The sequence below is a fragment of the Oncorhynchus mykiss genome, chromosome 5, assembly GCF_013265735.2.
Source record: "Oncorhynchus mykiss isolate Arlee chromosome 5, USDA_OmykA_1.1, whole genome shotgun sequence".
NCBI classification, from domain to species: domain Eukaryota; kingdom Metazoa; phylum Chordata; class Actinopteri; order Salmoniformes; family Salmonidae; genus Oncorhynchus; species Oncorhynchus mykiss.
In genome coordinates this window covers 41,129,635-41,141,736 of record NC_048569.1, presented here as the reverse complement: position 1 = coordinate 41,141,736, position 12,102 = coordinate 41,129,635, and the positions used below count along the sequence as shown (strand labels likewise).

The 12,102-nt window shown below is 43.4% G+C and overlaps 1 protein-coding gene across 3 annotated transcripts in view; it reads left to right on the top strand.

Annotated features, from left to right (window-relative positions):
• LOC110523832 (tetratricopeptide repeat protein 28-like) overlaps positions 1 to 12,102 on the top strand; it is a 101,808-nt gene that overhangs the window by 65,482 nt on the left and 24,224 nt on the right. For all 3 annotated transcript variants that reach the window (XM_036977519.1, XM_036977518.1, XM_036977520.1), the window contains exon 9: positions 1,286 to 1,382. In XM_036977519.1, coding sequence (XP_036833414.1) covers positions 1,286 to 1,382 — 97 coding nt within the window. The remainder of the gene's footprint in view (positions 1 to 1,285; positions 1,383 to 12,102) is intronic.

The window sequence follows — 12,102 nt, the reverse complement described above, 5'->3', positions numbered from 1 at the left end:
CACATCTCTCTGTTGACTAACATTTACAGATAATTATCTCACTAGTGAACTATTTAGCTGTAAGCAATAATGTCTTTGACTCGTTGTCGCCTTTCCTCTGGCACTGTTGAGAAATAAATCTGACCATTATTGGAAAGCTGGGATTCCCCTCTATATTCTAAGAATAGCCTAATTGACAAATAACTGACATGCTGTGCATGATTCTCCCCTGAAACAGGAATATTTTATGCTTATATAAAAGGTTATAGATAAACATGTTAGTTACCATGCTTCGAAGTAACCTACCTTATCCGTTTCATACCTGATCCATTGAATGAGGGAATAATTGTATAAAAGACATGTTTTTGGTTGTAATGTTGCAATATTTAAATCAAGGTGTAACGCCCTGGCCGTAGAGATCCTTTTAATTCTCTATTTGGTTAGGTCAGGGTGTGACTAGGGTGGGCAATCTAGGTGATCTATTTCTTTGTTTGGCCTGGTATAGTTCCCAATCAGAGGCAAGCTGTCTATCGTTGTCTCTGATTGGGGATCATACTTACGTAGCTTTTTCCCCACCTTAGTTTGTGGGATCTTGATTTTTGTATAGTTACTGTGTAGCCTGCAGAACGTTACGGTTGTTTATATATATATATATATAGTTTTATTTGGTGTTCATCTAATAAAGTAAGATGTACACTTACCACGCTGCACCTTGGTCTCCTCAATCCGACGACGAGCGTAACACTTGGGTGGCCAACAATTCTCCAGGAGAGATACTGGGTGTGCAGGCTATTGTTCGAGCCCAGCTCGAACACACCACATTGTAGCCTAAACATCAGCTGCTCAACAGGACCTTGATAGGCAGATCGTATGTGTTTAAGGGCTGGATTAAAAGCCTGCACACCCAGTAGCTCTCCAGATGGAGGGTTTTAGACATTAGCACCAACAGTGCATTTAGTCTACTTTGTGGGGGGTTAAGTGACTTGATCAACGGCAGGAGATAATAGGCCTACACGGGATCAGAAACCAGCAGCCTTCTAGCGTCAATACCACATTCACGCTGTCATTCTTATGGAGGATACATAGAGACGGTTAAAAGGCCATCTGTCAAAAACGTGTACAAACCCTTAAATGACTAAACAAAGGTCGGTATAGCATAATGTCATTTGGAAATGTTTTGCGAACATAGTCTAATGGGACCGGCGTGAAAAAAAAAACAGCTCCTGCACCTTTTTCATCCCAAGTCAAGCACTGACACACACACACACACACACACACACACCATAACTATCCATATGTTCTCCAGGACTTGGAGAGGGCAGGCCAGTACCACCAGCAACAGCTGGACATAGCGGAGGAGCTGCAGGACAGAGCTGCACAGGGACGAGCTTCATCCAACCTGGGTAAGACATGATGACGGTGTCCTACACTCTCTGGCTCTCTCTATTAGACAGTTATCTGTTTTGTGTTTCTCCCTTGGGATCAGAAGGTTGTGAATTGGACACCATCACAGATACAAGAGCTGTCCCCCAATAGCCTGACCAGTTAAATGCCACATCGACCAGCAGCATTCAGGAGAGACAGAGAGGCCAGGTCAATAGAATGAAGGACAATAGTATAGACATTTTACAGACAATCCTTGGCAGTATAAACAGTTGTTCTGTGTTTATTATCTAGATACAGCATTGTTTTGTTAGTGGGGTTTGTCCAATTCCCCTCTCCAGCCCACAAACGCCTCACCTGCTTTCAGCCCAGGTGTGATAGCAGGACACCAGAGCTGTGTCCTATCACATGACTCCACTAGTGCTTCTCTGGCCAATCAACACTTATGTTTTATTAACGAGGTTTAGGGTTCCGCGACCATGATGATATTTGAGACTTTCTGAATCTGACCCCACTGCTGAGTGGACATTAACTTACCTACCTGTGTGGTGTGTGTGTTCTGAGTGTAGGACTGCTTACTTACTTGAGCACCATGGAGAGATCTATTTTTCTTAGTCTCTCTCTCACTGTTTCTGTCTCTCTTGCTGTTCTGTTCTCGCTTTAACGATTGAGCGCTTGTTCAACTAAACAGCAAGCTAAACTCTTAACCACACTACTTCCTCCAAGGAACAGGCATGTGTTGCAATTGGCAGGTTTAATAATGTGGAGAAGTGTGAAACAGTGGAGACACAGGGCATATGTAACAGAAATGGCTTAACTAGTTAAACGTAATACATTTACTGGCATTGATAACATTAACAGGTTGGCTAAACATACAAACATATCAGTCAGAAAGGTTAGCTAAGTGGCTAACTGAAAAACCACTTGAAAGAACAGAGCTAGCATGCTAACTAGCTAGCAAAAATGCTAATAACCTGTCAACGTGTATAGAGTGGTAACCTCGGTTAAACGCCCACCTCAGAGGAAGTTGCCTCACCTATAGAGAGAAATAATAATCCCGTATTTTTGTAGGCACTAACTCAGCCATGGTTCGTTGAACAAAGCCTATGGGAAAATTCATGGATTTTTATTTATGCTGAAAATAAGGTCTGTGGTAAACACTTCGAAGACTGACGCCAGAGAGGAAGAGGCGAAGCGAGGGACAATTGGGGCAAAAATCTGTCTTCTCCAGCAGGTGGCGGTGTTTTATTCATTTCGCTCACCAAGCGAGGAGTTTTTGTATGGAGGTCAATGAGAGAATGTCAAATAAATTTGTACTGATATAAGTAGGACACGTGACATCCCTGCAACTTTGAGAAAAAAACACGTTATATTGAAGTTGTCTCGAGATGGCTATGCATATATATGACATATGGCTAGTAGCATAGCATCTCTCTCCATTGAATACAGGCGGTTGACAAAAACAACCCTCATCGAATATTTTTAAAAGTATTAAAATAATTAGATGTATCCACCAATCCGAAGAGAGGAATAGGCTGGAGCTTGACAGCCCGCCATTCTGCTCTGTGGACAACGACCATTGTTAGGGTGGAGACATACAATAGCAGTCAAATGTCTGGACACACCTTCTCATTCCAGGATTTTCCTTTATTTTTACTATTTTCTAGTAACAGACACATCTCAACATCAACTGTTCAGAGGAGACTGCGTGAATCAGACCTTCATGGTCGAATTTCTGCAAAGAAACCACTACTAAATGACACCAATAAGAAGAAGAGACTTGCTTGGGCCAAGAAACATCAGCAATGGACATTAGACCGGTGGAGTCTAGTGTCCAAGTCCAAATTTGAGATTTTTGGTACCAACTGCCGTGTGTTTGTGAGACGCAGAGTAGGTGAACGGATGATTTCCGCATGTGTGGTTCCCAGTGTGAAGCATGGAGGAGGTGGTGTGATGGTGTGGGGGTGCTTTGCTGGTGACACTGTCTGTGATTTATTTAGAATTCAAGGCACACTTAACCAGCATGGCTAAAACAGCATTCTGCAGCGATACGCCATCCCATCTAGTTTGCGCTTAGTGGGACTCATTTGTTTTTCAAGAGGACAATGACCCAAAACACACCTCCAGGCTGTGTAAGGGCTATTTGACCACAGAGAGTGATGGAGTGTTGCATCAGATGACCTGGCCTCCACAATCACCCGATCTCAACTCAATTGAGATAGTTTCGGGTGAGTTGTACCACAGAGTGAAGGAAAAGCAGCCAACAAGTGCTGAGCATGTGGGAACTCCTTCATGACAATTGGAAAAGCATTTCTCATGAAGCTGCTTGAGAGAATGCCAAGAGTGTGCAAAGCTGTCATCAAGGCAAAGGGTGGCTACTTTGAAGAATCTAAAATATATTTTGATTTGTTAAACCCTTTTTTGGTTACTTCATGATTCCATATGTGATATTTCAAAGTTGTGATGTCTTCATTATTATTCTACAACGTAGAAAATAGTAAAAAAAGAAAGAAAGAAAAACCCTTGAATGAGTACACGTAGGTGTGTCCAAGCTTTTGACTGGTACTGTATATATCCAAATCTCTGCTGACGCAGGCTACTAAAGGTGTCCGCATGCTTTCCAGCTGAAAGATTTTGGAATAATTTGTGTACATGATGACATTTTGTGATGTTTGTTCATTTTGGACTTCAGTAAGTTTTTTGGGGCTGTTCAGGCACACAGAAACATTTCGAGGCAAGCCGAAGTCGGTAGCCGAAGTATACGCCCATTCATCGGTGATTGGTCAACAGTAGGGATTCTTCAGTCTGTTGTCGTTCAACGAAAGACTACTCGTTCTCATGAAAATGTTTTCATTGAGAAATACTGTTAGGTGTAAAATTGAGCGATTTCAGATCTCCTCTGCAAAAGTGTAAAAAATTAATGGCAGATTTCTTGAGTTATCTTAGATTAATTCAGACTATTTTGAGGAAGTGTATACTGGCTAGGGTGTTTCAAAATGGAAAAAGAGTACTATTGCCACTTTTTCTCATTTTTCAAGCGGTCTTTTAAAGCTGCAATATGTAACTTTTTGGGCGACCAGACCAAATTCACATAGAAATAGATCTGTCATTCTCAGTGAAAGCAAGTCTAAGAAGCGGTAAATCTGTCCTATATGCGCTATTTCTATGCTTCCCATTCTTAAGTTTCATTTTTGCGTCTTTTACTACCAATATTATTGGTTATGGAAAATATATTTCACAGCGGCTTAGATGATACAATGATTCTCTACACTATACATTCTTGTTTTGCCACAAACTGAAATTAGACAAACTATTAGAATTTTGGCAACCAGGAAATAGTGGAGCGATTTCTGCATAGTGCAGCTTTAAGGGAGTGCAAGCACACTCGTTCGGGTCACCGAGACACCAGCCGTACTGAAGCAAGCTGACGCCTTTATGCATATTCAGGATTTGGGTGTGGGAACGTTGTGGTGATTTCCACATATAGCAGAGAAATAACAACAAATAAGGCACCAACTGACAGCTGTCAATGTAACTAGCTAGCATGCTATCCTTACCTAGCTAATGCATGTTATGTGGGCGCCATTTCAGTTAAAGAAATTGTAAGTTAGGTGAAAATAATTATTGTTAAGAGATGAGTCTCAGGTAAACCATGCCTACGAGTTGTTGACATGATGAGGGTTGACGTTTATCAGACTCTCAAAACCATTCATCTTGAGTGGAGAGGGGGTTGTAAAATGCAATCATATCACACAATTTTACTATTTATAAAATGGTCATATGTGTTTTTCATTCAGACTATCTAAACAATAAGTGAAATTGGACAAAGTATCCAATGGATTAGGATAATTTGCTGGTAAAAAAAAGTGGAGATGAAAAAACATTAGTCTGCACCCCCTATTTTAATTTGCTCCATGGCTCAGACAGCCAAGTGTAGGCTATAGCGAGAGACAGAAGAGGACACCACAGTTTTTTTCTGGTTCAATGAAAGTCAATGAACTAAGTAAACCAGACCCAGCTGATATTGCATTGGTGTCTTTGGGAGACCCACCGCGTTAAGGAGACCGGAACTCACACATATTTGCAAAGGTAAACGGCCTGAGTGAACTATCGTCATTCATCAACCATCTTTGAGGTAGCCAAATACACTACAGCCATGTACACCACCAAAATATGTGGACGCCTGCTCGTCGAACATCTCATTCCAATATCATGGACATTAATATGGAGTTGGAGTTACCTTTTACTGGAACTCCCTTGACCCGAAGGAGCCCGAACCATAAACAACCCAGACCATTATTCCTCCTCCACCAAACTTAGCACTATGCATTAGACAGGTAGCATTCTCCTGGCATCTGCCAAACTCAGATTTGTCCATCGGACTGCCAGATGGTGAAGCGTGATTCATCACGCCAGAGAGCGTGTTTCCACTGCCCCAGAGTCCAATGGCGGCGAGCTTTACACCACTCCAGCCGACATTTGGCATTCCGCATGGTGATCTTAGGCTTGTGTGCGGCTGCTCGTCCATGGAACCCATTTCATGAAGCTCCCGACGAACAATTCTTGGGCTGACATTACTTCCAGAAGCAGTTTGGAACTCGGTAGTGAATGTTACAACCGAGGACAGACACATTTTTTTACGTACTATGCGCTTCAGCACTCGGCAGTCCCATTCTGTGAGCTTGTGTGGCCCACCACCACTTCACGTTAACAGCACTTGCAGTTGACAATGACAGCTCTAGCAGGGCAGAAATTTGACGGACTGACTTGTAAAGGTGGCTTCTCATGATGGTGCCACGTTGCTGCCACGGTGCCACGTCTTCAGTATGGGCCATTCTACTGCCGATGTTTGTCTATGGAGATTTATGGCAGTGTGCTCGATTTTATGCAACGTGTGTGGCTGAAATAGCCGAATCCACTAAGTTGAAGGCGTGTCCACATACTTTGGTATATATAGTGTATTATCTGTTATATTGCTCAGCTCAGTCGTGACTCACGAACTTTGCAGGTGTTCCTGATGAATAAATAATGCCATGCTGGTGAGTGGTACCCTTAAAATAAAACCCAGCTCTGAAAAGAATTTACACATCATCTCATAGGAAAAGACACATAAGACTCACGGAAACGTCCGAAGTCACACATTCGAATTTGGCAGTTCTAGCCCAAATATATCAAAGCCTATTTTGACTAAAACAATGACATATTGACTTACATCTTTGTGTTTCTCTGTTATGTCAGTCACTGACAGTCACTCAATTAACCCATGTCAGCTAAAACATTTTACATTGATAAGTTAGTCTAGCGGCGAGCTTTCTAGACTTGTAGTGTAATCATGGTCGAATTACCGACCGCGGGCCACCATTGATTTTGCTAGTCACTCTCACTCAGATATATCAAAAACTGCAATCATTTCTCTTCACCCTATGGCAAAATTTGTAGTTTTGCATGAAATTAGTTATAATATTGCAAAATCTTCTCTCCGCCCCATGGTAAAATGTGTAGATTTGGTAAAATGTTTCGGCTGCATGTCAGTGAGTACAAAAATACAATAATACAATGTCTTCTTTTGTATTTTCCAATCAACCCTGATGTGCATTTTGATAGCATACCTCTCTCTTTTGAATGTATAGTGTTGTTTACTAGGTGTTGTCCAATTAATTTTAACTATTGGCTGTTCTGTGACCATGCTTTGTCACAAAACAGCTTTGTTCAAAAAGACATTGTACTCGCTGACGAAGGCCATTCGGCCTAAACGTGTCAAGAGTTTTTATATCTTTGTTCCATTGAACATGCCATAAAGGCATTTTACTTAATTATATAAGAAGTGCCTTGGTTCTCCATTCTTTTTAATAAGTAATCACATAGGAATTGGTAATTGTTGCTAGTTATCCCATGAAGCCATCACCAAAAAACACATTTGAATCTTCTGCTGTGGTTTGGCAACTTCCTGTTCTTTGACAGACTCTGGCTGGATTAAAGACGACGCAAAGTTTGGAAAATGTCAAAGTATGCAGCATCCGTCTTGCACCGGAGCCTTCAACCACAAGGGGGCGATGCGATTCCACTCCGTTGTTGACGTCCCCGTTGAAATGCATGACATCCGGCGCAACGTGATGGAGTGCTTAGGGATAATGTGAACTAGGCTTAAAGGGCAACTCCGCCACTTTTCGGCCTCAGTTTTATTATCTCCCACACAATACCAGTGTCAACATACAGTATGTGGAAAAGTTTTGTAGTTACATCTTAAAAAGTGATTTTCAAACACTATGAGATTTCCGGGGATGTGGGGAGCAAGAAAATACCCTCCCCTGGGCTAGAAACTCGTTGCAGGTTTTGAAAATCAACGTTTTTTACTTTGACCCTACCCTGTCATGTCAGAGAAGCATTTTTTACTTGACCTTTTAAACCACAGATCATTGAAAAGCGCTGTTTTCACATATAATGAGTGTACAAAACGTTAGGAATACCTTCATAATATTGCCCTCCGACAAGCTTCAATTCGTCTACAAGGTGTCGAAAGCGTTCCACAAGGATGCCGGCCAATGTTGACTCCAATGCTTCCCACAGTTGTTTCAAGTTGGCCGGATGTCCTTTGGGTGGTGGACCGTTTCTAATACACATGGGAAACTGTTGAGCATGAAAAACCTGGCAGCGTTGCAGATCTTGACACAAACGGGTGCGCCTGGCACCTACTACCATACCCTGTTCAAAGGCACTTAAATATTTTGTCTTGCCCATTCACCCTCTGAATGGCACACACACAATCTTTGCCTCAATGATTAAAAATCCTTCTTTAACCTGTCTCCTCCCCTTTATCTACACTGATTGAAGTGGATTTAACAGGTGACATTAATAAGGGATCCATAGCTTTCACCTGGATTCACCTGGTCAGTCTATGTCATGGAAAAAGCAGGTATTCCTAATGTCTTGAACACTCAGTGTATGTAGACACTACTTTGGTGCTGGAGATGTTGAATATGGGTCGAAAAGTGGCGGAATTTCCCTTCAACGCCTGCCTCAGACCACTCATGAAAAGCTACGATGCATTTCTTGCCCTTCCAAATCAAATCAAATTTTATTTGTCACATACACATGGTTAGCAGATGTTAATGCGAGTGTAGCGAAATGCTTGTGCTTCTAGTTCCGACAATGCAGTAATAACAAGTAATCTAACTAACAATTCCAAAACTACTGTCTTGTACACAGTGTAAGGGGATAAAGAATATGTACATAAGGATATATGAATGAGTGATGGTACAGAGCAGCATAGGCAAGATACAGTAGATGGTATCGAGTACAGTATGTACAAATGAGATGAGTATGTAAACAAAGTGGCATAGTTAAAGTGGCTAGTGATACATGTATTACATAAGGATACAGTCAATGATATAGAGTACAGTATATACGTATGCATATGAGATGAATAATGTAGGGTAAGTAACATTATATAAGGTAGCATTGTTTAAAGTGGCTAGTGATATATTTACATCATTTCCCATCAATTCCCATTATTAAAGTGGCTGGAGTTGAGTCAGTGTCAGTGTGTTGGCAGCAGCCACTCAGTGTTAGTGGTGGCTGTTTAACAGTCTGATGGCCTTGAGATAGAAGCTGTTTTTCAGTCTCTCGGTCCCAGCTTTGATGCACCTGTACTGACCTCGCCTTCTGAATGATAGCGGGGTGAACAGGCAGTGGCTCGGGTGGTTGATGTCCTTGATGATCTTTATGGCCTTCCTGTGACATCGGGTGGTGTAGGTGTCCTGGAGGGCAGGTAGTTTGCCCCCGGTGATGCGTTGTGCAGACCTCACTACCCTCTGGAGAGCCTTACGGTTGAGGGCGGTGCAGTTGCCATACCAGGCGGTGATACAGCCCACCAGGATGCTCTCGATTGTGCATCTGTAGAAGTTTGTGAGTGCTTTTGGTGACAAGCCGAATTTCTTCAGCCTCCTGAGGTTGAAGAGGCGCTGCTGCGCCTTCTTCACGATGCTGTCTGTGTGAGTGGACCAATTCAGTTTGTCTGTGATGTGTATGCCGAGGAACTTAAAACTTGCTACCCTCTCCACTACTGTTCCATCGATGTGGATAGGGGGGTGTTCCCTCTGCTGTTTCCTGAAGTCCACAATCATCTCCTTAGTTTTGTTGACGTTGAGTGTGAGGTTATTTTCCTGACACCACACTCCGAGGGCCCTCACCTCCTCCCTGTAGGCCGTCTCGTCGTTGTTGGTAATCAAGCCTACCACTGTTGTGTCGTCCGCAAACTTGATGATTGAGTTGGAGGCGTGCGTGGCCACGCAGTCGTGGGTGAACAGGGAGTACAGGAGAGGGCTCAGAACGCACCCTTGTGGGGCCCCAGTGTTGAGGATCAGCGGGGAGGAGATGTTGTTGCCTACCCTCACCACCTGGGGGCGGCCCGTCAGGAAGTCCAGTACCCAGTTGCACAGGGCGGGGTCGAGACCCAGGGTCTCGAGCTTGATGACGAGCTTGGAGGGTACTATGGTGTTGAATGCCGAGCTGTAGTCGATGAACAGCATTCTCACATAGGTATTCCTCTTGTCCAGATGGGTTAGGGCAGTGTGCAGTGTGGTTGAGATTGCATCGTCTGTGGACCTATTTGGGCGGTAAGCAAATTGGAGTGGGTCTAGGGTGTCAGGTAGGGTGGAGGTGATATGGTCCTTGACTAGTCTCTCAAAGCACTTCATGATGACGGATGTGAGTGCTACGGGGCGGTAGTCGTTTAGCTCAGTTACCTTAGCTTTCTTGGGAACAGGAACAATGGTGGCCCTCTTGAAGCATGTGGGAACAGCAGACTGGTATAGGGATTGATTGAATATGTCCGTAAACACACCGGCCAGCTGGTCTGCGCATGCTCTGAGGGCGCGGCTGGGGATGCCGTCTGGGCCTGCAGCCTTGCGAGGGTTAACACGTTTAAATGTCTTACTCACCTCGGCTGCAGTGAAGGAGAGACCGCATGTTTTCGTTGCAGGCCGTGTCAGTGGCACTGTATTGTCCTCAAAGCGGGCAAAAAAGTTATTTAGTCTGCCTGGGAGCAAGACATCCTGGTCCGTGACTGTGCTGGATTTCTTCCTGTAGTCCGTGATTGACTGTAGACCCTGCCACATGCCTCTTGTGTCTGAGCCGTTGAATTGAGATTCTACTTTGTCTCTGTACTGGCGCTTAGCTTGTTTGATAGCCTTGCGGAGGGAATAGCTGCACTGTTTGTATTCGGTCATGTTACCAGACACCTTGCCCTGATTAAAAGCAGTGGTTCGCGCTTTCAGTTTCACACGAATGCTGCCATCAATCCACAGTTTCTGGTTAGGGAATGTTTTAATCGTTGCTATGGGAACGACATCTTCAACGCACGTTCTAATGAACTCGCACACCGAATCAGCGTATTCGTCAATGTTGTTATCTGATGCAATACGAAACATGTCCCAGTCCACGTGATGGAAGCAGTCTTGGAGTGTGGAGTCAGCTTGGTCGGACCAGCGTTGGACAGACCTCAGCGTGGGAGCCTCTTGTTTTAGTTTCTGTCTGTAGGCAGGGATCAACAAAATGGAGTCGTGGTCAGCTTTTCCGAAAGGGGGGCGGGGCAGGGCCTTATATGCGTTGCGGAAGTTAGAGTAACAATGATCCAAGGTCTTTCCACCCCTGGTTGCGCAATCGATATGCTGATAAAATTTAGGGAGTCTTGTTTTCAGATTAGCCTTGTTAAAATCCCCAGCTACAATGAATGCAGCCTCCGCGTCTCACTTTCAACACAGAAGATCTCCGCTAAACATAGAAGTTCACCTCCGCTAAAACAGTGTTTATTTGTAGTCAACTTCAAATACAAAGTTGCCAATGTCTTTGCAATGATTGCAAACAAGCAAAGAATAAAGAGATGCTTCAAATTAAAACCGAGATGAATACATACAGCAGGGGTTCTCAACAATAAACCCTAAGAGGTAAGATGATTAATTGCACACAATCTATATTTAGGCTAGTTATATTAACAGTAAACAAATGCAGTAAATGGCTGCCGTTTTACGGGCTCCTAACCAACTGTGCTATTTTGTTTGTAACTTATTTTGTACATAAAGTTCCTGCCGTTACTTATGACCGAAAAGAGCTTAAGGACATCAGAACAGCGATTACTGGACAAAGATTTTTTCTTTAATAAGTCTGACGTGACAGATACACTGCTTTCCAGAGACCAGGCCCAAATCCCTTTCATTCGCGTGAAGAAAAGGCGGAGATACAGAGGGAGAAGGTCGGGGTACCTTGTGATGATTCGTAAGCGAGTGGGGAAATCGCCACTACCATCGGTTCTATTGGCCAACGTGCAGTCACTGGAAAACAAACTCCATGATCTATGATCGAAATGGACATTAAAAACTAATATCTTATGTTTCACCGAGTCGTGGCTGAACGACGACACGGATAATATAGAGCTGGCTGGGTTTTCCATGCATCGGCAGGACAGAGCAGCTACATCTGTTAAGACAAGGGGCGGGGGTGTGTGTCTACAGTATTTGTCAATAACAATAACAATAACAATGTCTGATATTAAAGAAGTCTTCAGGTTTTGTCTCGCCTGAGGTAGAGTACCTCATGATAAGCTGTAGACCACACTATCTACAGGTCAACATTCACAGACCACACTATCTACCAAGAGAGTTCTCATCTATATTATACGTAACTGTCTATTTATCACCACAAACCGATGCTGCCACTAAGACCGCACTCAACAAGCTGTATAAG